The sequence below is a fragment of the Castor canadensis genome, chromosome 12, assembly GCF_047511655.1.
Source record: "Castor canadensis chromosome 12, mCasCan1.hap1v2, whole genome shotgun sequence".
NCBI classification, from domain to species: Eukaryota; Metazoa; Chordata; class Mammalia; order Rodentia; family Castoridae; genus Castor; species Castor canadensis.
Genome location: NC_133397.1, coordinates 128137478 through 128162389, shown reverse-complemented (window position 1 = coordinate 128162389; position 24912 = coordinate 128137478). Strand labels below are relative to the sequence as shown.

At 43.3% G+C, this 24912-nt stretch overlaps 1 protein-coding gene across 1 annotated transcript in view; it reads left to right on the top strand.

Moving 5' to 3' along the window:
- The window catches only part of Abcd3 (ATP binding cassette subfamily D member 3), a 61071-nt gene extending 39696 nt beyond the window's left edge, over positions 1 to 21375 (top strand). The window contains exons 10-23 of the mRNA XM_020163936.2: positions 1087 to 1156; positions 2614 to 2683; positions 2766 to 2863; positions 2949 to 3040; positions 4701 to 4792; positions 4876 to 4948; positions 6060 to 6123; positions 10014 to 10091; positions 10194 to 10259; positions 10366 to 10455; positions 10880 to 10999; positions 16277 to 16381; positions 18700 to 18756; positions 19988 to 21375. Of these exons, the coding sequence (XP_020019525.2) occupies positions 1087 to 1156; positions 2614 to 2683; positions 2766 to 2863; positions 2949 to 3040; positions 4701 to 4792; positions 4876 to 4948; positions 6060 to 6123; positions 10014 to 10091; positions 10194 to 10259; positions 10366 to 10455; positions 10880 to 10999; positions 16277 to 16381; positions 18700 to 18756; positions 19988 to 20065 (1153 nt within the window). The 3' untranslated portion in view covers positions 20066 to 21375. The remainder of the gene's footprint in view (positions 1 to 1086; positions 1157 to 2613; positions 2684 to 2765; positions 2864 to 2948; positions 3041 to 4700; positions 4793 to 4875; positions 4949 to 6059; positions 6124 to 10013; positions 10092 to 10193; positions 10260 to 10365; positions 10456 to 10879; positions 11000 to 16276; positions 16382 to 18699; positions 18757 to 19987) is intronic.
- The last annotated feature ends 3537 nt before the right edge of the window (positions 21376 to 24912 follow it).

Here is a 24912-nt window from a genome sequence, read left to right as displayed (position 1 = left end):
AGGACTCAGGTGAGGAGAGTCCTTGCCTCTCTTCCTCTGTTGGCTTAGAGTGTAGAGGAGGTAAAAGGACATGAGAAAAGCAGCTGATATAGCTGTGGCGTTGTGGGATTCTCTTACCCTGGGATTCTGGTCCCTGGGGCTCTTAACACCGAGAACCACAGGCCAAATGTCATGCACCTTTATGGGAAGTTCATTTTACTTGAAGAGGTTGAGATAGGAGATAGCTTCCTTTTACAATGGAATGACTACAGCTGCATTTTGGAGTGGAGTATAAAACTCACATAAACTTTTAAGGAAAAATACTTAAGAGAGCATGCTTACTGAAGGCTGTTTGAGTGGGGATACATGGAGTTTTGTGCTGTGAGAGGTACTTCTGCGACGGGGTACGTCGTACTTGCATTGCAGGAGGACTGTAGCTCCTGACTTGCTAGCTACGTGACTTTAGCAAATTTGCTTAAATTGAAGCTTTCTTCATCTGGAGATTCTCTCTCTTTCCTAGTCAGATCCTTGTGGTCTTTGTGGACTCATTCAAGGTAGCTCAGGAAAAGGGGAATTGTGAGGATATGGTGGGCTTCCAAGAATAAGAAAGAAATTGTGGTGCATATAGGACTCCTGGGAGCTGGTTCTGGGAAGCTGCCAGAACCTAGCCTGCATTTCTGTTTTTCAAAGGCTGTATGTCAAGGCATTGCTACCTGTGTTTTTCTTACTGTCATTCTTTCCCTTCACTCCTGTTTGGGTCTGTACTTTAACTTACAGTCTACAATGTCTGTCCTAGCCATGTCTTTCTGGGTATTGTGGCATCTTCCTTCATTGTCTTATTTCAGGTTTTTGAGAGTTAAGCCCATCATACCTTTTCTGGTATGCCAGGCTACATATGGCATAAGTTGTAGTCCAGTCTGTGGTTCATTGAGGTGTACACTTCTGTGTTCTGATAGCTGAGAGTGGATTGCAAGTACAATCCCTGGCTTGAGATGCCTCAAAGATGTCCATTGAAGTACAAATGTTTAGTCATCAAATACAGTGTTTCAGTTATTTTTCAGGCTTAGGCAATATTGCAATTAATTGCCAAATCCTTTTCTTTAACAGTGAAGAAATTGCCTTTTACAATGGGAATAAAAGAGAAAAGCAGACAATCCACTCAGTCTTCCGAAAACTGGTAAGATAACATAATTGAGCCTTGGGTATTTATGGAAAGGGGTGTGTGTGTGTGTGTGTGTGTGTGTGTGTGTGTGTGTAAAGTATCTATCTATATATCTTGTGTACATAAGGGTACACATTTTAAATTAAAACTAGAGATAAAAACTATCCTATCAGCATATTAAATTGCCCATTTATAAGAACGGTTATGTTTATTAAAATACTTGGGTATATTTTTGCAGTAGTTGCTTAAGGAGTCTTATTGATAAGCACAGTGATGCTGTGTGTTCTGTAGCAGTCATGCAACACAGTAAAGATGCGTGAGTAGAGTGGGCTTCAGCAAAGTTTCTCTGCAAAGGAGGAGATAGCTTGAGTATATTTTCAACTTTCCAGACCTTGGTCAGCTGTGTTGGTCAGTGTTCTAAAAAGCTTTAATTACAGCAAGTGCATACTGGATTTGGATGGTGGGTCATAGTTTGCTGACCTTTGATGTAGAATGTAAACTTTGTTCCTCATGAAAGCTGTGCTTCTCTTTTTATTTACTTGCTACTTGAAAAATTTGAGTTCCTGTAATTTTATTCAGTATTCACTCAAAGACATTGAGTGCCTTCTAAGGTGCTTAGTGGCCATCCTCCCTGGGTGCGGATGATAATTGCATAGTGAATGTGCTGGTTTGAATTCTGCCTCCAGGGAACTCACATTTTAGCTCAAGTTATGGAGTTAAGCTTGTCCTTTAGAAAAGTTAAGGAAGTTGCTAAATTATTTCAGAAATTGGACTTTGGCTCACCCAGTGGAGCATGCTTGAGGTTTTAGATCACTGTCTCAAGTCACTTAAGGCCATGTTTTGGAGGACGACTGGCCCCTGCAGGGGCCTTAGGTATCTGCAGCACAGCCAGAAGGAGCACAGTGGAGCCCGTGCAGCAGATCGTGCACTGCCTTGAACAGTCTGAAGGACAGTTGGAGAACCCTAGGACTCCAGAATGAGAAGCGTTTTTAGATTTGGATGTTGACATGCTGTGTGCTCAGATCGAAGCTCTAGATGCAGCTGTGTGGACTGCAGTATTTGCATCAGCACTCTGACCAGGGCAGGTGTGCTGTCACCTTGAGAGAAAGCACGGACCAGGTGCCTGCCACAGGCAACCACTGGCTGTTTCTTTCAGATTTGCTCATCCTTCGCTATTTTCTTTCGTTGTTGATGAGCTCCAACAAGCTGGGGGCGGTTACATACTAGGGAAACAGTGGTGTTAAAGTTGTTCATGTCATTTTTGTTGTGCATGCATAAAAATGATTGAATGACGTGTTTGCACCTGCGCTGTGACCAGCACTGTGTGGCAAAGTGTGGGGTGCAGTGTCATCAGAAACCATAGGCACCCACAGGATTTTGTTGGATAAATGGACTATCCAGTTGGCTTTATCCTCGTGGTAAATTAACTTTTTATATATTAAAAAACTCATTTTGTTTTTGTGTTTTGCCAGGTGGAGCACCTACATAATTTCATTTTCTTTCGGTTTTCTATGGGCTTCGTTGATAACATAATTGCCAAATGTAAGTGTGTCTTAAAAGAGCTGGTGTAATGAGATTTGCGGAAAAGTCAAGCAGTGCATGTTTTAACACCACTGTGTTTCAGACATTGCCACTGTGGTCGGTTACCTGGTGGTCAGCCGCCCTTTCCTAGATCTGACTCACCCTCGACATGTCAGGAGCACACATTCGGAGCTTCTGGAGGTAAAGCGGGAAGCAGTCACGTGAGCGTGTATGCGTGAGCCCCGTTTTAGCATCGGAAATGTAAGTGCGTGTCTTTCCATTTCAGGACTACTACCAAAGCGGGCGGATGCTTCTGCGGATGTCTCAAGCGCTGGGCCGCATTGTCCTGGCTGGGCGCGAGATGACTAGACTGGCCGGGTAAGGCTGACGGTGAACAACCCGCAGAGTAACTTTTTCTCTCTTCCTTTTGGTGGAGCTGGGGATTGAACCCAGGACTTCATGCTTCAAAGCAGGTGCTCTGCTGCTTGAGCCACACCTCCAGTCCATTTTGCTCTGGCTATTTTGGAAATGGGGTTTCTTACACTATTTGCCCAGGCTGGCTTTGAACAGTGATCTTCCTGATAGCAGCCTCCCAAGTAGCTGGGATTACAGGTGTGAGTCACCAGCACTCAGTAGCAGAGTAGTTTTTTTAAAAATATGTTATCCTTTATGACTCTGCCCAGTTACGATAAAGAGTCAGCCTTTCCTTCTCTAGGAAGCTGTTTTTGATAGACAATGGAGGAAGATTTTTCTCTGACATGAACTTTTCCTGCTTCCTGAAGATAGCTGTTGTCAGCCTTGTGCTAGAGCCGGGTGTTGCATGGGTGACAGTGTGGATGAGCTGACAAATGAAGAGTCAGGACAGTCTAGTCCTGAGTCACAGCAGTTCACCTCAGTGGGTAGAATTTTCTCATTTGAACTCTTTTGTTCGTCACTATAGGTTTTTCCCTTAGATTTTGATACTGGCAACTTAGTAAAGTGAATGAACAGAGGTAGATTTTAATGAACTAAAAATGACAAGTTAATTTGTAGGTTCAGTTGTAGATGTAGCCATATTGTAAAGTTGTTCTTAAATGGGAAGACATTAGATATTTCAGTATTTAGAACTCTACCATAAAGGGCGTAGTGTGGGATTTAAAAAAGAAACCACTGTAACATAAAAAGCGCCATACACTTGAGCTCACCTGAGGAATTTGGTGACTTGGTGTCCTAGTCACCATCTTCATGCTTCCTCTTTATTCCTTCTTCCTGCTGTGACATGTTAGGTCTTCATGGCAGATAGACATTGTGAACCTCTGTGAGGCTTCTCTTGCTCTGGAGAATGCTGACATTCGTTGTGCTTGTTAATAGCTTTTCTTTATAGTTCATGGCGTTGTGGGCTGGGTCTCATCTTTGAGGAGGTTCTTCATTAGTGTGTGATTCACACTGCAATCTACATAGTTCATGATGAGTATGTAAACAAGTAATGCACCTGTGAAACCATCACCACCGTCAAGACCATAAGTGCATCTATCCATCATCATCCAAAGTGTCCTGTAGGAGGTTTCTCTTCCTTGTTCAAAAAAGTCCCATTTTGCTTCTCTGATGCAGAGAACTTTCTCTGGCCTTATGTCATTCTCATGCTCTACAGTCTCTTGTCATTGGTCCTTTCTCTGTTTTAACACAGTGATGTCCATGTAACAGCTCCTCCTCAGAAAAGAAAGGTGCACTGATGCCCAACTCCTCCATCTCTGGGAGGCCGTGTGCATTTGGCATGCATCTAGAATGTTCTTTCCTTGATAGAGATGCCATCCTTCCATATGATGTGCAGTCACCCCACGCAGTGCACACAGCCACATTGAAAATCCCCTTCCTGTGAAACCTCTGCCCTTTCCCACGTTCCTGCTTTCTTAGGAAGCGGTAGAGCAGGCACGTTCTTAATCTTTCAGAGTGCCTCCCTTAAACTCAATGGGACATTTAGAAGCTTCAGTCACACTTGTGTGACTAAAGAATGTGACAACAGTCTGAAGAACTATGCTTTTCTTTTTTAAAATTGTAGTTTTACTGCCCGGATCACAGAGTTAATGCAAGTACTGAAGGATTTAAATCATGGCAAATACGAGCGCACGATGGTGTCACAGCAGGAAAGGGGTAAGTATGAGTGTCACAGGTTGAGCTCACAGCTCAGTCCTTGCTGATGTGACAGGATGCGTTAACTCTGACTTTCCCCTTAGGTCCTGAAGGAGTGCAGCTCAGTCCCTTGATACCTGGTGCTGGAGAAATCATCAATGCAGACAATGTTATAAAGTAAGTGCAGAGGAAAGGCTCCACGCCACAGGCATCACGGCCCTTCATGTCTGATTTAAAAAGGAATGTCTCAGAAACGCCTCGAGATGCCATGGCATAACGTTGTGTATGTTTGAGCAATATAACGTAGCGTTTTGATGTCAAGTATACATTGTAAAATGACGACCACGTTCTAGCTAATTAATGTGTCTGTCATCTCTGCGTAGTTGCCATTTGAATATGCCTATGCATGGGCTGAGAATTTAAGATCCAGCTTAGTAAATTTCAACTGTGTGGTGCATCATCTTTAACAGTTGCCCAGTCTGTGCATTTAGACCTCGAGAACTTACTCATCTTGAAAACTTTATGCCCTCTGACCGCTGTCACCCCCAATTCCCTCCCTCAGCCCCTGGCAGCCACTGTCATCCTCTGTACTTCCATGAATTTGACTATTTTAGATTCCACGTACAGATAAGATCATGCAGTATGTTTCCTTTTGTGTCTTGCTTATTTTGCTTAGTGTAATGCTCTCCAGCACCATCCATGTAAAAAATGGCAGGGTTTCCTACTTTTTTTTTTTTAAAGCTGAATAATATTCCATATGTGCATGCGTGTGTGTATTCATTCACGCACACTGTGTATTCTTTCATCAGTTTGAAGGGCATTTAGGCTGCTCCCACATCTTGGCGTGGTGAAAAATACTGCAGTGAACATGGAATGCAGATACCTCTTTGAGATAATGGATTTTACTTTCTTTGGAAGTAGTATTGGTGGGTCATTTGGCAGTTATATCTTTAATTTTTTGTGGACCCTCCATATGTTTTCCATAATGGCTGTATTAATTTGCATCCTTATTGACCACATGGAACGGGTCCTTACCTCTTGTCGTTTTTGATAACAGTTATCCTAACATGTGAGGGGATTCTCGTTGCAGTTTTGATTTGCATTTTCCTGGTGATTAGAGATCGAGCGCCTTCTCACATGCCAGCTGGCCATCTGGCTTCCTCTTAGGAAGTGTCTACTCAGGTCCTTTGCCCCTTTTTCAGACGCATTATTGGTATTTTTGATACTGAGTTGTATGAGTTCCTTACATGTTTTTTAATTGTCCTCTTCTTATTAATTTCCTCGGTAGGTTTGATCATGTTATTTTAGCAACACCAAATGGAGATATCTTGATCCAGGATCTTAATTTTGAAGTAAGTTTTTGAATGTTCATATAAACGCTTAAATCATCCTCAAAATGTGAACTGAAAAACTGTCTGCAATAGTTAAATGAATTGCAAGTCTTCATTTAGTCTTTGTTCACAGAATTGCTTTTCAAATTCAATCCTTGAATCACCTGGAAGTTGCTGTTTTTTTAATTGACTGGACTTTAAGATTTCAAGTACTGCTCCTCTGTCAAAATTTTTTTGCAAGTTAAATCCATACCAAGAAAGCCATATAATTTGTATTTAATTGGAATTTCCTGTTTAAACATGCAAATATAGTTTTACTCTCTTCAAATTATAAAAGAATCTTATGGTTTGATATTACTTTGATTATGCAGGAGGATTTATACCCATACAAACAAAGTACAGTCATGTCTCACTGATAAACCCTTGGCAGAGCAGCTCAGGAGCAGTGCAGATAGCCTGTCCCCAGCAAGCAGACCGCAGACAGGGACTATGCTTCCTGGGGAGGGCCTGCAGGACCCAAGGGCTGCTGTAGGCTGTGCATGCTGTGACAGGACATCCCCACTTGCACACTCTCCCCAGTTCCAGGTGCCGGGTCTCTAGAACTTCCTGTGCTGACGGACATGTTCTGATCCTGCTGTCCACTCAGTAGCCAGGTGTGGACACTGAACACCGTCAAGGGACGCATTTTAATTTTAATTAGTTTGATTGTAAATTAAGTAACCACAGGTGACCAGTGGCTTCTGTGTTGGGCAGCACAGCTCTAGAAAGCCACTCTATGTGTGGCATCTGTAGTGACGTTTTATTTGAGGTTTTCCCAGCTGCTTTCATTAAAAAAATGTCTAATAGTTTATAAAATAAGGGGTGCAATTACTGGATTTGTTTTTAAATTTTTACAGTCTTAGGTAAGTCTTTAGTAATTATATATAAGTGCAACTCTATTGTCTTCTTGGGGTGAGAAGGTTGCTAGCTATGCAGAGAGCTTTAAACTTACTCAGCAGCGAGTATTATATCATCTTCATAGTTGTTTTAAAGCCAGGAAACATAAGATGGAAGTACAGAAAATGTAAATACAGTTGGCAAATATTGAGACTCTAGGGGTGGCAGAAGTGTCACTTAGTGCTTTCTTTGCAAAGAGGGGGTCATTGCCAGCTTGACTTTATAGAGAACAGAGCTCAGAATCCTGTCTTTGTTAGGTTCCCAGTAGCCCCCTTATTACTAAGCCCCCATGATGAGAAGGATATGATACTTCTCCATTGAAGACTGCCTCTGTAGCCTTTCTCCCACTGTCCCTCATTCCAATCTTTAGCAGAACTGAAATAAGCCAGCTTTGTAAGTACACATGTGGCTTAAGCATTGTGGATCTGTGTGTGCAGGTGCAGAGTCGATGGCCACACACAACCTGAGCGTGGAGTGGTCTGTGTGCACACAGAGTGGATGGGTCATGTGACATGAGCATCGTGGAATGTGTGTATGCAGAATGGATGGGTCACATGTGGCTTAAGTATCATGAGATCTGTACAGGTGCAGGGTAGATGGCCACATGGCCTGAGCACGGAGGGGTCTGTACACACCCAGAGTGGATGGGTCACACAGGTATGCTGGATCATGACTGGTTCGTGATACCACTTTGCCACACACTGAAGCTGTCTCTTTCATTTATGTCCAGAGCCTGTCCTGTCAAAGCCCTTAAATTTGGATTGGATATATTTGTGACCAGTCCCTGTAATGTCACTTTTATAGTCTTAAAGGCCCTTGTTGCTTTTATTTTGGTTTTGTTTGCAAAGTCTTTCTGAGTCTGCAGTTTTGCTCCGACTTGCTCAAGCTTCAACCTCATGGCATGTTCCTAGCTCTGCTTCGTAAAGTGGTTCTTGTTAGTTTTCTCCTGCACTGGCACCTGTTCTCTGACTCCTGTCCAATAGCGCTGTTCAGGTTCCTTTTGTATCCCTGACTCAGTGTTCTCTGTTAGACTTGGCTTTTCTCACTTATTATCTTGCCATCTTTTCTGAGCACAACCTTTCTTTATGCAACTAGCATCCTGCTTAGTTCTTTGTAACTGTTAATTATTTTCTGCCTACCTGGCTTGAAGGATTTCTGTTAGTTGCTTTTTTTTTTTTTTTGGTGGTGGTGGTGGTGGGGTTTGAACTCGGGGTTTCATGCTTGCTAGGCAGGCACTCTACCATTTGAACTACTGCACCAGCCTGAAGGATTTCTTTCAGAGAGAAGTATAGTGGAGTCGAGACTTGGCCCTCAGAAAGTAAACTGTCCACCTTACAATTCACCTATCTTCTGATTGCGCTATAACCGAAAACACAAGCCTCATCAGGATGAGAGGGTTTGCCTCTTTCTTCCATGAGCTCCCCGCACAGGTGTGCATCACTCCTCTTGAAGGCTGAATGTTATTCCATTGTATGTGTGCACCACATTTTAAAATCTATTCATCCCCTTGGGTTGCTTCCACTTTTTGGCCACTATGAAAAATGTTGATAGCTTTCTGTTTCGTCACAGTAAAAGCCAAAGTCTTCTCAGCTGGCTTACAGTAATTGGTGAGATTTAAGTGCATCTACTTTGCCTTGTCTCATTGCTCACTGACCCTAGTTCCTGCTTCTCTTCCCTCCTGGTCATTCTTCTCAAACCAAATCAGCCTCCTTTGTGCTGTGTGCAAAGGACAGGCTTGTTGCTGCCTCAGTGCCTTTGCAGCGGCCCTTTGTGTTTAGTTGTAAAGCACGGATTTCCTCCAGATCCCCATCTAGATCACTTCTTCCAGTCCTGCCCACTGCCACTCAGTGAGTCTACTCCAGCCGCCTTAGTCGTCCTGATCTAGATCTGCTTTTAACCCATAGTGCTTAGCCTCTAGCACAGACTTTCACTCACCAGTTTATTGTGCACAGTCTTTATGTGTTTCTCCTCCCACTGGAGAGTAAAAGGTGAGGCAGGGTTGTTGTTTCTTTTTTGTCTCTTGTTCACTAATGTAGCCCATTGTTGAGGACAGACCCTGACAGAAAGCACGGGCTGCAATCAGCAGAATCTGTTATCACCAGTTTAAAACACTTGCCGGAGGCAGGCTACACAGCCAGTGCAGCCCATGACTCTTCAGCGCCTTCTGTGCTGCTGTGCTGCACAGTGCTGAAAACAAGAGTTATAACCCAGATTCTCTAATTAGTTAGAGAGGTGATTAGACACTGGAACGACCATAGTTTAGAACACAGCCGCATTTCACATTTCTCATGAGACTGATCTTTCCCTGGTCACAGAACAGTTTAGTGGCACTTGTCAATATTGGTCATTCTCATACTCTTTGATCTGACAACTTTAAGTTTTGAGAATCTAATTTATACAAACATTTCTTTGTAGTGCGTAAGTTTACTTGCTGATACAGAAGTTCATTGCAGTATTAGATAAAAGAGCAAAACAAAGTTATTTAATTATTTAACCAAAGGGGGCGGTGAAATAAATTATGGTGCATTCTTACTGTGGAAGGCCCCACAAGGCTTTAAGGTGATGGGAATGGGGGGGGTCACAAAGTTTATTGACTGGAATATTCGTGGAATATTGTTATGTATATATGGACCACTAGGTAGAATAGCATATGCAATATATACATACATAGATAGAGTTCAGTTTTTTAGAAAAAGGCTGAGGATACACGTTTATTGTTCTCAAGAATTATCAGATTTTAAAGTTTTAGCTTTTTGAATTCTGATTCAGATTAAGTTGGATGGCATTGGTCAGCAATGGTTCTTAAATGGCAAGGTGAAACCATAAACAGAAGTTTACGGGCGCCATATCACCCCATTGTTCTGCTCTAATGCCATGCTTACACACAATTAGCAAACAGCTGTCTGACTCCAAGGAAGTGTTTGTGTGGACATACTCACTTGATTTAATCAATTCATAGATGAATTTTCTTTCAGGTTCGATCTGGGGCCAATGTACTCATTTGTGGCCCAAATGGCTGCGGAAAGAGTTCACTGTTCCGTGTTCTCGGTGAAGTATGTTCAAACTGTTGTCCAAGTTGTCAGTCTTATGTTGCAATACCTTTTGCTACATGAGAATTCCACAGTTGCTTCTCTCTTCCTTCCCTTCTTTTACAGTTATGGCCTCTTTTTGGAGGGCGTCTTACTAAACCTGAGAGGGGAAAGTTGTTTTATGTTCCTCAGGTAAGACCTTTTTTGAGTTATTTTGTAATCTTTTTACTTATTTAATGAAATGTTCTTCTTTATTTATTTATATACTTTCCAATGGCTTTTGCTGTGCTCTGTTCAGAGACCTTACATGACCCTTGGAACTCTTCGAGACCAAGTGATATATCCAGATGGAAGGGAAGATCAGAAGAAGAAGGGTATCTCCGACCAGGTAAGAGAGGGAGAGGGATTATGTCCTGGGGCTGCTGAAAATGCTTCCTCTTACGTCCTTACCTGAATTAGTGGAGTATTTTCAGTGCAGGCATTGGCCTAAGCCAGTCAGGCCTTCCCAATCCACTAGTCACACCTTCCCAGGTTGAGGTGAGAGGGTAAGCATCATGTGCAAGTACTTCACTCCTGCTTGCTTTCTCGTCACCCTGCCCTCTGATGATGCCCAGGGCTCCAGTATCTCAAGATGGTAGACACACTTGGCCAAGGTTGACAGAGACAGGATCTGGAAAGTTCAGGGTTACCTTGTGCCACAGTCCTGTGAAGAGTGCATACCTCTCTGAGGGTATTGGCAATGGAATCGTTGAGATTCCATTGAGTATGTGCTTTCTATAAGCTTGACTTCATTCTTCCTCCTTTGTTGACAGGTACTGAAGGAGTACTTGGACAACGTGCAGTTGGGTCATATCTTAGAACGGGAAGGAGGCTGGGACAGTGTTCAGGACTGGATGGATGTGCTCAGCGGAGGAGAGAAGCAAAGAATGGCTGTAAGTGTACTCCACAGACCTGCACAAATGCAACTGCTTGCTGAAGGTTACTTTTAGAGTCCATCTGAGTTCTAGCTTTTATCTTCTTATTTAGCAGTTATTATAAGATGGATTAGTTTAAATGGTAATAGAAGTGCTTAGAAATGTTTAACTCACATGCAGATTTGGAATTCTGAAAACCCATTAATAATGTGTACCTGTGAAAGGAAGAGCTGGATAAACCCTCTAGTTTGGAGACAGTGTGGCACATTGGCCCTGGGTCTGTGCTAGCGTGGTGAGTCACTGGGTCTTCTCAGTGTCTTCTCCCTGCAGATACCTCTTCTGTTCCCTCAGGCTGTTCTCCCTGACATAGCTGAAGGGATCAGAAATGGCAGCTCTTTGTTTTATTCTTTGTTCTTACCTTCTCCCTCTACTATGTGTGTCTTCCTTTTAAGACTCAATAGCCACTGATTGAAGTTGTTTGGAATTGAACATTTTTCCTCATGTAAAGAAGCATTTGAAAGGAGTGACTTTAATTTTTATAATAATTACATTTATCTCAAACCAAAAACATGTGCTGAACGCTGCATGTTAGGAGAGGTCCTGGGACACCTTTTAAGAGGACTGACTTGTGAGGACTCTTTTCTAGCTGCGTGTACCATAGATTGAGGATGAGAGTATTTCTTCCCTCAGTGTTAGCTGGTGGAAGTTGCAGAAAGCTAGACAAGGAAGGAAAGAGAAGCAGTGGCTTCTACTGGATTTTTTGCCACCATCTTTGGCCACATCCTTTGTTTTCTGGCTTTTCTTTGGCTCCTCCCTGATTTTGCATGTTCTTTCCAGGGTCACCACCACTCTGTAGAACTTGGTAACTAATGCTGTGATTGCTTGCCTAGTGCTGTCACGTGAGATTAATTTCTGTGAAGAATGAACCACAAGCAGAAGGGAAATATTTTCTGTGCTCAAAATGGAAATTAGCAAGGAGTGAGAATTTTAATCAACCAGGCATGGAGGCAGCTTCTTTTTTTTTTTTTAATAGAAAATGACTCTGTAGACTGTGGAGAAATCACACTGCAAGTCAGCAGAACAAATTTAAGTTTGTAGAACATGGAAGTGGGCACCGTAGAAAGTCAGAAGAAAGACTGTGGCCTGAAGGGGTGGGTGTGGTAACTCTGAGGAGTGACAGAGCAGGAGAAGAGCCCTGCATAAGTGGGCGGTGCGTAGTAAGCTGTTTGGGAGGCAGGCCGAGCTCATCAGTGCAGCTGCCGCCCACCTGACAGGAGCCACAGGCAGGGTGCTCTCCTGTAGGCCAGCTTTACAAGAGAGGAAGACAGAAGGCCAGGGCAGCAAATCCTGGCATGGGAAAGATTTGTGTTCATTTTACTGTTGCTCAGTTTTTGTCCCAGTAGAGCCTTGGGAGAAAAGACATTTTAGCATGTAGAAAGAACAGATGTGAAGGCCTGGCCACCTCCACAGTCTGTAAGCCTGGAGGTTGCAGTAAGACAGGTGAACTCAAGCAGCCCTTGTGTAAGGTCAGGATTTGAGTTTGGGCTGTGACACGGAATAGAGTGATGCTGTTGAACGCGGGAGGTGTGGTGACAGTTAGCGTGTATGTGGGACATCTCAGCATGGAAAGTGTTAAATGACATGCTTTCCGTCCTGCCTTTAAAATCTAGGCAGAGCTCCAGTTACTCTCATGTAACTGTAACACTTGACAGCGTCAGTTACAGCTCCAAAGAAGGAGCCTGGGGTAGTAGGGAGGAGCCTGGCTTTGCATGGCAGTTCCCTTCTAACCCCTAGCAGCCCTGGGCTTCTTTCATTGGCCCTTGATACTTCCTTTTTTGGGAGGCAGGCAATGCACCAGAGTTTGAACTCAGGGCCTTGTGCATGGAGGCAGGTGCTCTCCACTTGAGCCAGTCCTTTTTGCTTTAGTTAATTTTTCAGATAGTATCTCTTGCTTTTGCCAGAGACTAACTTCAGACCACCATCTTTTCCTACCTTCACCTCTTGTATAGCTGATTGCAGGTGTGCAGCACCACACCTGGCCCTTGATGAAAAATCAAGTGATGCTTCCCTTACCTCCACTGCACCCATTTGGGCCTTACGACCCCAGTCACCCTTGCCTCAGCTTATACCATGTTGGGACATCCTATATCTCTGACCAAAAGTTTTTTTCTACTTCTTTCTTCTACTCTTCCTACTTACTAACGAGTTTTTTATATTGAACGATGAAAAAGTGATATGATAGAAAGGCTGGAATATTTAGAAACCTCACACCAGAGGACCTCTGTCACAAAGTGTGCAGTGTTCTTTAAAAATCCAGTTTTGTAATTCTGTTTCTGTTGACTTAAATCTCACTGAATTCTTCCCTTTTCTTTGGTCACCCAGGACATTCTAAAGGGGTGAACAGATAATCCCTGCTCCTTAGCAGCCCTTCCTGCATTTTCTTTCTTCCTATTACCTAAACCCCACCCAAAAGCTATGTAGGCTTCTGAGCATAGCTGAACAAATGAGACTGGTATATGTGTGGTGAGGGGCTCGAAGTGCAGCTTGGCAGTTACTTTGCTTATCTGTGCTCTTCACGCATCTTCCTTTCCTCCCCTCCCTTTCCTTCCCTTCCCCTCCCCTCCTCCTTCCTTTCATGGTACTGGGATTTGAAATCAGGGCTTTGCACTTGCCACATAGGCAGGCGCTTTACCATTTGAGCCTTGTCCCCAGCTACTTTCTCATTTTTTATGGTAATTATTTAAAAACTACCATCTTGGGTTTTTTACCTCATTGTTTCCTTTACTGCTGTCAGCAGAATGACTGGCTTTCTGCATAAAGAAAAAACAGGCTGTTTGTTCAGTTAAATGGTAGCTGTTTTGTAGGTGCAGACAGCATGCCAAGCACATTAGCAGACTGCCTCACACAGTCATCCCCGCGGGCCCTGAGTGAGGCACCGAGGGCCCATTTCCCTGGGGAGAGGGACTCTGTGCTGCTGGGTGGCTGGCTGGGCACAGATGACTGTGAATGTTAGAGCCCGTGGCGGGTGGTTGTGGTGCTTAGGCAGCAGTACGGCCCCTGCATTCGTACACCACTCATTCCACAACCTCCCTGTGCTGTGGAGCCAAGAAGCTGATAGCACAGAAGGAGAGAGGTGAGAAAAGTGATGGTCCTACATGATGACAAAATTGCCATGTGAGCAGAGGAGAGGTTCTTGTGGAGGCCTTCCTTCCTGTAGCCATTCTTCTGACCAGCCTGGCTCCATCTGTCTCGCTCTTCTGGAAGGCTGAGTGCCAGGGACACTCTCCTCTGAGTGTCACTCCCATGGCCTTCAGCTCTGCATCCTGCCTCCATCTATAGTAGATGTTTTCAAGTCTAATCTAGAGGCAGCCTGCCTCATCAGAAGTCCCTGTGGCCCGTACTTCTCATTTCTGCAGACTTTCCTGTTTCCTCTTCCTCGCCTTGCAAAGGCAAGCTAACCCCAAGACAGCTGCTTGTTTTAGTCATTCACTTACTATGTATTTGAATATTCCCTGATGGGTAATTAAATTGTAGTCTCTGTGAGTCCTGCAGCCCAGGCAAGCAGACAAAGATAAGTAGCTTACTGTCAAGAGGGAGCTCCTGCAGTCTCCTGCAGGCACTTGTTGGAGCCATCAGGCCTTGAGACACAGAGAAAGCACGGCACGTGCTGAGCCTCTGAACTGTAGGCCATGGTGCTCCTAGTTGTGGGAAGACAGTCCTGGGTAGAATGCTGAGGCCAGAGCAGTAGTGGGAATGAAATTGTGGGGGCCGTGGTAAGGAGTTTGACTTTTATTCTAAGTGAAATAGAAAGGAGCTGAAGGATGTTGAACCTTCAGTGAAGATTCTGATTTACAATTGTACAGATTCTCTCTGGTTACTTGGAGGATGAGCCAAGAGGAAGCAGGTGATTGCTTGTGGCCACCCGTGCAGATGAGTGTGATCTGGAATGAGGGCCTGGTGGTGGGGATGAGGAAGACTGAGTGCACTTGACTAAAGAGGAGGGGTGGGTGAGAGAGAGGAGGAGAAGGATTAAGGAGGACTAACGCCATTTTCTGAAATGTTGAAGATTGGAGGTGGGGGAGCAGGTTAGAGAAATGTCTAGAAAAAAAAATGCATTTGAGTTTTAGTCTTGAAGTCTAAAAATCCTGAGAGATATCTGAGTAGAGAATCCAAAGAAGAATTTATCAATCTGGAAGTTAGAAAGGGACAAGGAGATGTGTATTAGGAGTTTTGAGAAGGTAAACATGTTTGAAACGTGAGATCGAATGAGACCCCTCAGAAAGACACGGTGTAGGGAAGAGGAGAGATGGGAAGCAGCCCTGAGAATACCACATTTCATGCCAAGTGAAGGATAAAGTGCTGGAGGAGAAGCTGAGAAGGCGGCCTGGGAAGTGGGACTTGGAGGAAGGGAGAGACGGACAGGTGGATGGAGGCTTATCAAGCAGGCAAGACGACAGGGTGGGAAGGCCAGTTCTGCAACATGGAGGTCACTGTCGGGAGCAGGTGACAAATTGCAGCATCTGTCTGAGGATTAGCAGAAATCATTTCCAGAACATGAAGTACAGGTGGATGGTAAGAGTGAGAAGTGCTCAGCATTCCTGCCAATGAGGGAAAGAAAGCTGTGGCGTCCTGATGGGAATTGTCACTGGTAAAATTAGAATGGCGTTTAATAAGCGCACACATCCGCAGGAACAGCCGAGGCCTGATGCAGGCGAGTGCTCACTGGGGTTTGATGCGCTCAAGCACCTGGACCTCTGACTTCTGAGATTTGGTTCTGCCTCTAATCTTGTTTGTTTAGTGAACTTCAGTACTATTTTAAAACAGCCTCATGTCACACCAGTTTGTGGTTTGCTCTGATCAATGATTATTACACATGTACTGTGTCTTCCCCTTTGGGACAACAGTAAAGACAACTAGTCCTTTTTTTTTTTCCGGGTACTGGGGCTTGAACTCAGGGCCTTCACCTTGAGCCACTCCACCAGTCCTATTTTTGTGAAGGATTTTTTTGAGATAGGGTCTGGTGAACTATTAGCCTGGGCTGGCTTCAAACTGTGATCCTCCTGATCTCTGCCTCCTGAGTAGCTGAGATTACAGGCATGAGCCATGGCACCCGGCAAGACAACTAGTCTTGTTAAATTGTTCCCATTCCTGAGAAGAAGATGGTTTGAGTTAGAATAATTTTCATACTTCAGCTTTACAAGATATCAAATGCATATTTAACTAAAGTAAGTTTATCTTAGCTTATTAGTTTCAGGTCTGCATGTGTTTACAAATAACATTTCTTCTTTGCTTCAGATGGCAAGGTTGTTTTATCATAAGCCCCAGTTTGCCATTTTGGATGAGTGCACAAGTGCCGTCAGCGTGGACGTGGAGGACTACATTTACAGCCACTGTCGGAAGGTGAGCGGGCAGTTTCTTGGTGGCAGGGTCTGTGTCCCCATGGGCACCGTGTCCACCAGGCTACTCAGCAGAGTTACCACCAAAAGGTGATGCCTTGGTTTAAGGACGATTTTAAAACTGGGAGCTAAAATAGTGAAAGGAAAAGGAACTGTGCATGCATTCTGTGTATAACCCATTCTAGCCACTTCTTCCACACAAAATAACGTTTACGCACGGCTTCCTCGCTTGTAGTTCATGCCTACACCAGGCGTTAACTGGTCTTCTCCGAGTTTGTTCATGAGCTTTACCTGAGCATCATTTGTCAGGAAAACCCAGCAGTAATCACTTCGCAACTTTTAATTTATCTGTTGGATTCTGTGGCCTGGGCAGTGTCTTACCAACTATTTAGTAGACACATGCAAGGCTGTCCATTCGGCTGCTCTTTACATGGTCATTCAGTAGTCCCAGTCACTTTCTCCTTGAAGGAGTTGTTATTACCCCCTATACTCTTGTTACATTTTAAGAACAACACTTTGCTCTTTTCTGTGTAACTGGGTGAAGTATGGGAGTATTTTAGGGAGTTTATGGTAAATAAAAAAGATCATATTACATGTGTAAGCAGGTAATATTCAGGAGGTTGTTAGAAATGCAGGTTCTTCTCTGTAGGAAGATTGTAACTGTTTATTTCTTTGATGCTTATTTTCTACTCTTGAATCAGTTTGGTAATTCATAGTTTCTATGCATTTGTCCATATGGTTTTCAGTTTGTAGGTATTAGCGATATTTGAGGTATATATGTAAAACCAGGGAGTTCATGTTGACTTAGAGGCTTTTGCTGGGAATTCACCATGTGACTTCCTTATGTATCCTGTGTACAGGCTGTGAGTCTCCACAAAAGATTATGTAACTCTGTAAGACACAGATTGTATTTAAAGGAAGGAAGTTCATAAGGGGTCCCAGTGATAAATCATAGTAACAAAAAGTTACCATAAAATCATAACAGCACTTATACATGGATGCACAGACAGTGAGGTATGAACTCCTTAAGCTTGGAGCTCTTCTACGACTATAAAATAACTGCAAATTTAAATACAAGAAAACTTAGGCACAATGCACAATTTGTAGCACTGAAGACACTTGTGATGCTTTTTTGCTGAAACCAAGCTAGTGTTTTGTGTTTGTTTATGGAAGGACAGAATCTGCCCTTCAGATCTTACAGTTTTGCTTTTGTATTTTGACTTAAGTAACTCTAATATAAAGAATGTCTACTCTGTTGATGGAGGGGTGAACCTAATGAACATTGTGAGCTTCTGTGCAAATGTCACAGTGAAAACCCCTACACAACCAATATGTGCTAAGAAAAATCTTAAAGAATGCCTACTCTAATTAGAGATCTAATCCCAGTTATGGAATCATGAACAAAATAATAACGTATGCATTGAGCTTTCAGTAGTCAGCTGAAATGTGTTTTCTTAATGCTGACGATGTACTTATTTTATTATGCAGTTCACAACCAATTTTTGCAGAGCAGCCAAACCTGTGACACTGGAAAGTGTTAAGTGATAATGCTTTGTGGCAGCGGAAGTGTAATTTTATGGTAGGAATGATCAAGAATATACTTAGGCTACTTTTTAAAATTATCATTAAAATAAGAATAAAGTTTAAAACCATAGTGGCAATTTCTGAGTTCCCAAAGCGTGTCCTGCCAGCCTGAAGGGCTGAGATCTCCAGTGCGTCTCACACCCAGGTGCTGTTGACCAGGTGGTGCTGACCGACCATGGCTGGATTCCTGGTCTGTCATGGCAGGCTCCTGTTACAGATGGTTGTGTTCAGTGGCATCTCCGCCTCTTCCCAGTAGATGGCAGCAGTGCTCTCAGATGGGACCACTAAAAAATGGCTCCAGACTTCCTCAAATGTCTGCTGGGGACGCAAAAAAATCTCCCCTTGGTTGAGAACCACCTATAACGCCAGGTCCATACTTGCTGTTACGGAACACTTGTGTGTTTCATTGCAAATTTCTGTCCCCGAACCTTCGAGGATGCTAAATAATACATTTCCAAACTCTGGATTCCAAGACATTGCAGCAAGAGTCTCCAGCAGGGGGGTCAAGAAACGTGCTAGAAGGTTGATCCTCTGCCCCAGACAAAATGATATGCTCAGTCCTGGACCTGCTAGTTTTTATTATGTGGTGAATGACCCAAACTTCAGTGCTGTAAACATTTGCATCATTTGCAGTTTTTTCTGTTTGGCACTGGTCATCTGAACAGCTTAGCGAATTTGCACTGGCTCACCTCTCGGCTTGCCTTCCTGTATAAAACTGAACCCTTCTCTTTGAATTAGGTTGGGATCACCCTGTTCACTGTGTCACATAGAAAGTCTCTCTGGAAACACCACGAGGTTTGTATTTCTTCTCTTTTATGGTGCAGTGAGTTTCTTTTACTTATATATGTGAATTTAAATGAATGTAATTTTAAATTTCATGGTGTATATTCCCTAATGAACATACACCTCAAGAAAAAAAGCAATTTCGCTCCAGTTTTGTTGTATACAGTAGGACTTTCTTCAATATTATTGTAGTCAGTTTTGGAAGTACAGTGTGTATATTAACAATGTCTAGTTAGACACCACAGTGAGCAGTTAGCATTTTTCTAGTTTTCTTGGTGAGCATTGCATAATAGCTACGTTTGCATAATCTTATCACAGAGAGAGGGCTGAATAAACCTTATCATCCAGGTTTGACAGTAGTCTTAAGAAGAACCAATGGCAGCCATTTTGGGGTTACTTTTAGTAGAGGTTAGGGTTACAGGGGGATGTGGATTACAGTCACAGTGTAACGAGACAGTGTTCTCTAGCTCCTCACTGTCACATACAGGGATGTCATGTGAGCCCTGGTCTGTGTTGGTATAGTTCTCCCAACTTGTTTGTTGAGATGGAGTCTCGCTAACTTTTTTGCCCTGGGTGGCTGTAAACTGATCCTCCTGTTCTCTGCCTCCTGAGTAGTTGGGGTCACAGGTGTGAGCCACTGACTTTTATTATTATCTTAAGGTACATGTTATAATTTTTACGTAGTGAATGAGGAATGGAATAACTAGAAGCCAGAGGAATTTAAAATACATCCAAGCTTTTGTTTTCTTAGAACTTCACAAACACTGCTGCCATAGGACAGCAAGAGGGCTTGGGTCCCCCTGTCCTCTTTTCCTGAAGCTTTAGACAATTAGTGAACGAACAGCAGGCTAGTAATCGTGTGATGGACGGGGGAAGGTAAGGTCAGAATAGCTGAGAAATAGTTCAGAAGATAAGCAGGAAGACAGACATTGAAAACCAGACGGCTTTGTAGCTGCTGTCCTTGGGACCAGTTAAGTAGGCACATCGTGGAGTTCTTTTGCTCCTCTGCTAAAGCCAAGAGCATCTCAGCTATCATCAGCTCACCTAGGAAATCAGCTACAGAGGAAGCAATGGAGACTGTACTGTGGCCGCCCCACGGTTGTGCTGACCCTTGCTCCTGAAGGCGCAGAAGCAGTCTCATTTGTGGGAAGCCTAAGAACAAGACAGAAGTCTGTAGTTTAGTTTTCAGAGAAGAAAGTGCTCTGTCTGCCTTGGGGACTGATTTTTCCCTTGTCTCCCACAGTTCTACCTGCACATGGACGGCAGAGGTAACTATGAATTCAAAGAAATCACAGATGACACTGTTGAGTTCGGCTCCTAGAGACATCCAGAGAACTGCACCTTCTTCAATGAGATAAATCCTTACAGAACACTTAGAAACACAGCGTGCATTGTGGAATAAAGTTCAGCTTGTTTTTTTAAAAAACAAAGCAACAAATTAACTAGATATAGAATAATCGAGAACATGTTAAAACATTTAATATGATGTAGAATATTGCTAATTGTGTATATGTTGGTTTAATTTTTAATATGTGCTAATAATGTCCTTATTCTTGTGGTTAAAAACCTGCCTAAATTCAATTGGGCTTAAGTCAGCGTGACCTGATTCATCCTGGATGTAAAGCATGTGAAGTCAGCTAATTTGACTTTTCCTTCGATGAGAAACCCTCCTTAAAATGGGGGTCATCACTTGTCCTAGTCACAGCAGTCTTGAGTTCATTTTCTTGTGCCATGGTCGTGGGAATGACACACATCACAATGCGTTACTGAACCGCACAGCGTGACCGCACAGCTTGTACTGAAAGTTGTCACACAGTGGCAGATTTCTGAGCCGTCACTGCCATGCTCATTCTTCATTATGCCTTGTGGTATGTTGATGCCACGAGAGCCATCGGATTTTCTCCAGGTGAGAACCAGGCCCCTCTCATTCTGCAGCATTGAGTTGTTTTGAGGGTTCTTTGTGACAGAAGTCCATGTGCAATCTTGCTTATTACAGGGCAGTAACCATGTGTCACCTAATCTTCCCAATGTTTGGGATGCTCTAAGTCTTAGGTGAGTTGTAGATTTTTCCAAAGCATTGGACAGACCTGTGTGTGGTGGAAGTCTGTGACCGGAGCATGGTGGCTGTGGAGTGTTTGCTGCAGATGAGCCGCACACACACTGCGCGAGTGTGCACTGAAGATGAAGTGTCGTCATGGTCTCTACAACCATCTTTTAGGTTAAAAAGGTAATACTGTTATGCACAGGGGTGAATTACATTTCCCAGGCACTGGTTTATCTCTGTGAATCTTGAATAACTTTTTATATTTGACAAATTATGCGAACTTTCCTAAGAGAAATGAATTCAGCTCACCAAGCCCCATCGATGATGCCTCATGTGTTATTTGCACGAAGAGAACTGAAAGTGAGCACAACCAGGGAGCTAGCTGTGAAGTCAGCTCATCAAGCTGAGGTCGGCATAGGCATTGCATGACTGGTTGGTGTTTTGCAGAATTAACCAAGAATCACTGGCTACCGAAGTCAACTCGATGTACTGATTCTCTAATACATAACACTCAATTTTTACCATTTCTGTTTAGCAAACTTGTATTACTTTTCTGTTCAGATTAAAGAAGATCAGATGCCTCATCAGCTCTGCCTGCTCTGTCGTGTTCAGTGTCCAGATGCTGGGTAGTTGGTAGGCAGTTCCTGAAAAGCAGTGAACATCCAGAAAGTGCTTTTAGCACTAAGTGTCTGTTTTTAAAAAGTTTTGTTCAATGTGCTTTGAAGTGAATGCATGTCTTTTTTAGAAAAGCTAACAAAATCTTCAGTGTATCCCTCACAAGGAGGCCTTCAGGCATGTCAGTCCTGAGAGAGATTTGAAGGCAGCCAGATGCAGATTTTCAGAGTTCTGGGTTACATAACCTTTCATGAAAGAACTCTCTCCTGTCTCTGGATCCCTTTTGTAATGAATTCCCGCCATCACTCACTCCCATCTGAGTCACAGAGGAGGGTCCTTCTAGAGGATCCTGCACTGGAACTCACTGAGGACCTTGACCCACTGTGAGGATAGCGGTGTCTGCAAGCGTGACTGACTACAACTCCTGTGCACACACACCTGTCACACTGCATGGGGAATGGGGGATTGAACCAGACCCGCCCTCAGCATTCTGCTAAGCGAGGGCCGCTGTGTGTTATGTGTGATGAGGAGAGGGTAAAATGTATCCAGGTTCCCCTCTACAGGGGTTATCCTCAGCCCCGAAAATAGTGTTTCCTTATGTCATTTTTAAACTTTTAAACTTGGGTTTTAAAACCATAATATGTACCTAAATAAGCAGAGTGAATTTTCTTCTGCCAGATGGACTTTCACATTTTTTACCATCCGAAGCTGTCTCCTTTTTTAACCTGTATTAGGAATATTTTTTTCATGAAGGATTGAAATGCTTTGAACATGTCATGTAAATGTCACTTTAAAAAGAACTCTAATACCAAAAAACTGGGGGAAAAAATTCACTTCTGCTCCTTAAGGGAAACCAATTTTAACTTTTCTTTGTGGGGGATACAGCACTGGGGTTTGAACTCAGGGCCTCAGGCTTGCCAGGCAGGTGCTCTACCACCTGAGCCACACCCTCAGTCCCAGTTTTAATTCTTAATTGGGGTACTTCTTATTTCAAAAACAATATGTCCTCAGCTATTTCTTGGTTTATCAGATTTAGATATTCCCCACCACTGATGTGCCTGCTGCCTTCTCCCCACAAATCATTTTTAAGACTTGGTAAGGAAGAATTCCAAGATGGCGGCTAGAGGTAGGAAGCAGAAAGCGAGCCTCCTATAGTGAAATCTTGGAGAGACGCTGGAGACACACTTTGCAGGCATAATCACCGAGAAAAGGCATAACTTTGACTCCTCCACATCTCCAGCCGGCGCAGAGAATCTCCACTTCACGTTAAACGGAGAACCGAGGAGGGCCCCGGGGCCGCCAGTGGCTGGCGCCCATACGGCTTGGGAAGACGCGGACCAGGTGAGCTTCGCGGTACCGCGGTAGCCCCACAGACAAGCCTGGGCCAGAGCAGCATAGCCCCCTGGACAGACTGACCTCCACCCGGGAAAAAAAGAGAAACTGAGTACTAAGCAATAAGAACAGTTAAGACACGCTGGAAAGAGGGTGGGGCGCCCTGAGCGCTGAAGATTGGGGGAAGGGACTCCTTCCCGGGACTGTAAATAAACAAGCCGGGCGGGCCGGAGAGGCTCTGGTGGGAGCGGGGCGCGCCCAGCAACCAGGAGCGGGGACGCTTGTGAGAGGAGGGAAGACCCACTTCCCACGTGAACTGTAAATAAACACGCAGGCCTGACAACGTGGGGCAGTGTCACCCTTCCCAGTGTTTGGAAAGGGGAAAGCCTGTAGCAGAGGCTCCTGCACAGGAGAACTCTGAGCAAACAAAGCCTGTGGGACCAGGTGAGTGCTAAGCTCACCCCAGAGATCTGCATAAATAACGCCGCCAGCTACAGGCTGAGAGCAGCAGGCAGGCAAGCCACAGCTGCAGATACCACTCTCAGAACTGCCTCCAGACGCTTTTTTTTCTTTTTCTCCCTACCTTTGATGAGAGAACAACCGAATTACACCTGCAAGCCGAAAAACTTACTGAAACTGTATTGCATTTGAACTGGGGGCACTTGGTGGGGCTTTTTTTTTTTTTTTTTCTTCTGTGTGTGTGTGAGTGTAGTTTTGTTCTACTTTATGCATCCCCTTTGATGAGACAACTACAGAACAACATCTGAGGCACCAACTCCAGGACTGGAGATTGAGACGGACATCCAAATTATTAAGACTGAAATTGCATTGCATATAAACTTGGAAGTTTTTTGGTTTTTTGTTTTTTGTTTTTTTTTTTAATTTTCTATTTTCCATTTTATTTTAATTCATTTTTATAAATAGATATTACTTTCATATACTTATTTTTTATTTTTTTTATCTTTGATTTTCAATCCTCTCTCTGTCACTCTATTGTCTGTTCAGCTTACTGTCGATTAGTACACTAACACTCCCTGTTTATACCTTTGAAACTCTCTTGTCTGATACCTTGTTCTGCTTTCTCCCTCTAGTCTGTATATTTGTTTTCCCCTTTTCTTTAACTTCTTGCTTTCCATCTCAGCTCACTCTTCCATTCTCAATATTACCATTGTTATTATTACAAGCTAGAAAATACTTAATTACACACAGTACAGGGACAGTAACAACACCAAGGACAATGACAGGAAGACAGAAAAAACAAGGAAACCAGTTTCCCCACAGCAAAAAATTAGTACAGGAACCAGAGGGGAATGAAGAGAACAGAAACTCAGAGCCAGACTCCAACAAAATGAAGATAAACTATGCCAAAGGACCCAATGAAGCCCACAAGAATAATTTAAAAGAAGACATACTACAAGTACTCAATGAGAATTTTATAGAGATGATACTGGATAGGGTCAACCAAAATGTACAGGAGACACTCAAGAAATTACAAGACAATAAAAATAGAGAATTTGAAAAAGCAAAAGAAGAAATAAAGGAAACCATAGAAGCACTGTATAAACACCAAAGTGAAAGAGAGAACACAATGAATAAATGGATAAATGAACTCAGGACAAAAATAGACAACAATAAAGAAGAAAACAGCCAGGATATGGAAAACCTCAGAAAAAAGAACGAAACAGAACTGCAAAACAAAACGGAAGGCCAATCCAGCAGAATAGAACAAACAGAAGACAGAATCTCAGAACTTGAAGATGAAATGGTAATTAAAGGAAAAACTGAAGAACTATTAATTAAACAACTCAAGACCTGTGAAAAGAAAATGCAAGAACTCACTGACTCCATCAAAAGACCAAACTTGAGAATCATGGGCATCGAAGAAGGAGAAGAGGTGCAAGCGAAGGGAATGCGTAATATATTCAACAAAATATTAACGGAAAATTTCCCAAATCTAGAGAAAGATATTCCCATACAAATGCAAGAGGCCTCCAGGACACCAAACAGACCAGATCAAAATAGAACTACTCCATGACATATCATCATTAAAACAACAAGTTCAGAAACTAAGGAAAGAATATTGAAGTCTGCAACAGAGAAAAAACAAGTAACATACAAAGGTAAACCCATCAAAATCACAGCAGACTTCTCAACAGAAACATTAAAAGCAAGAAGAG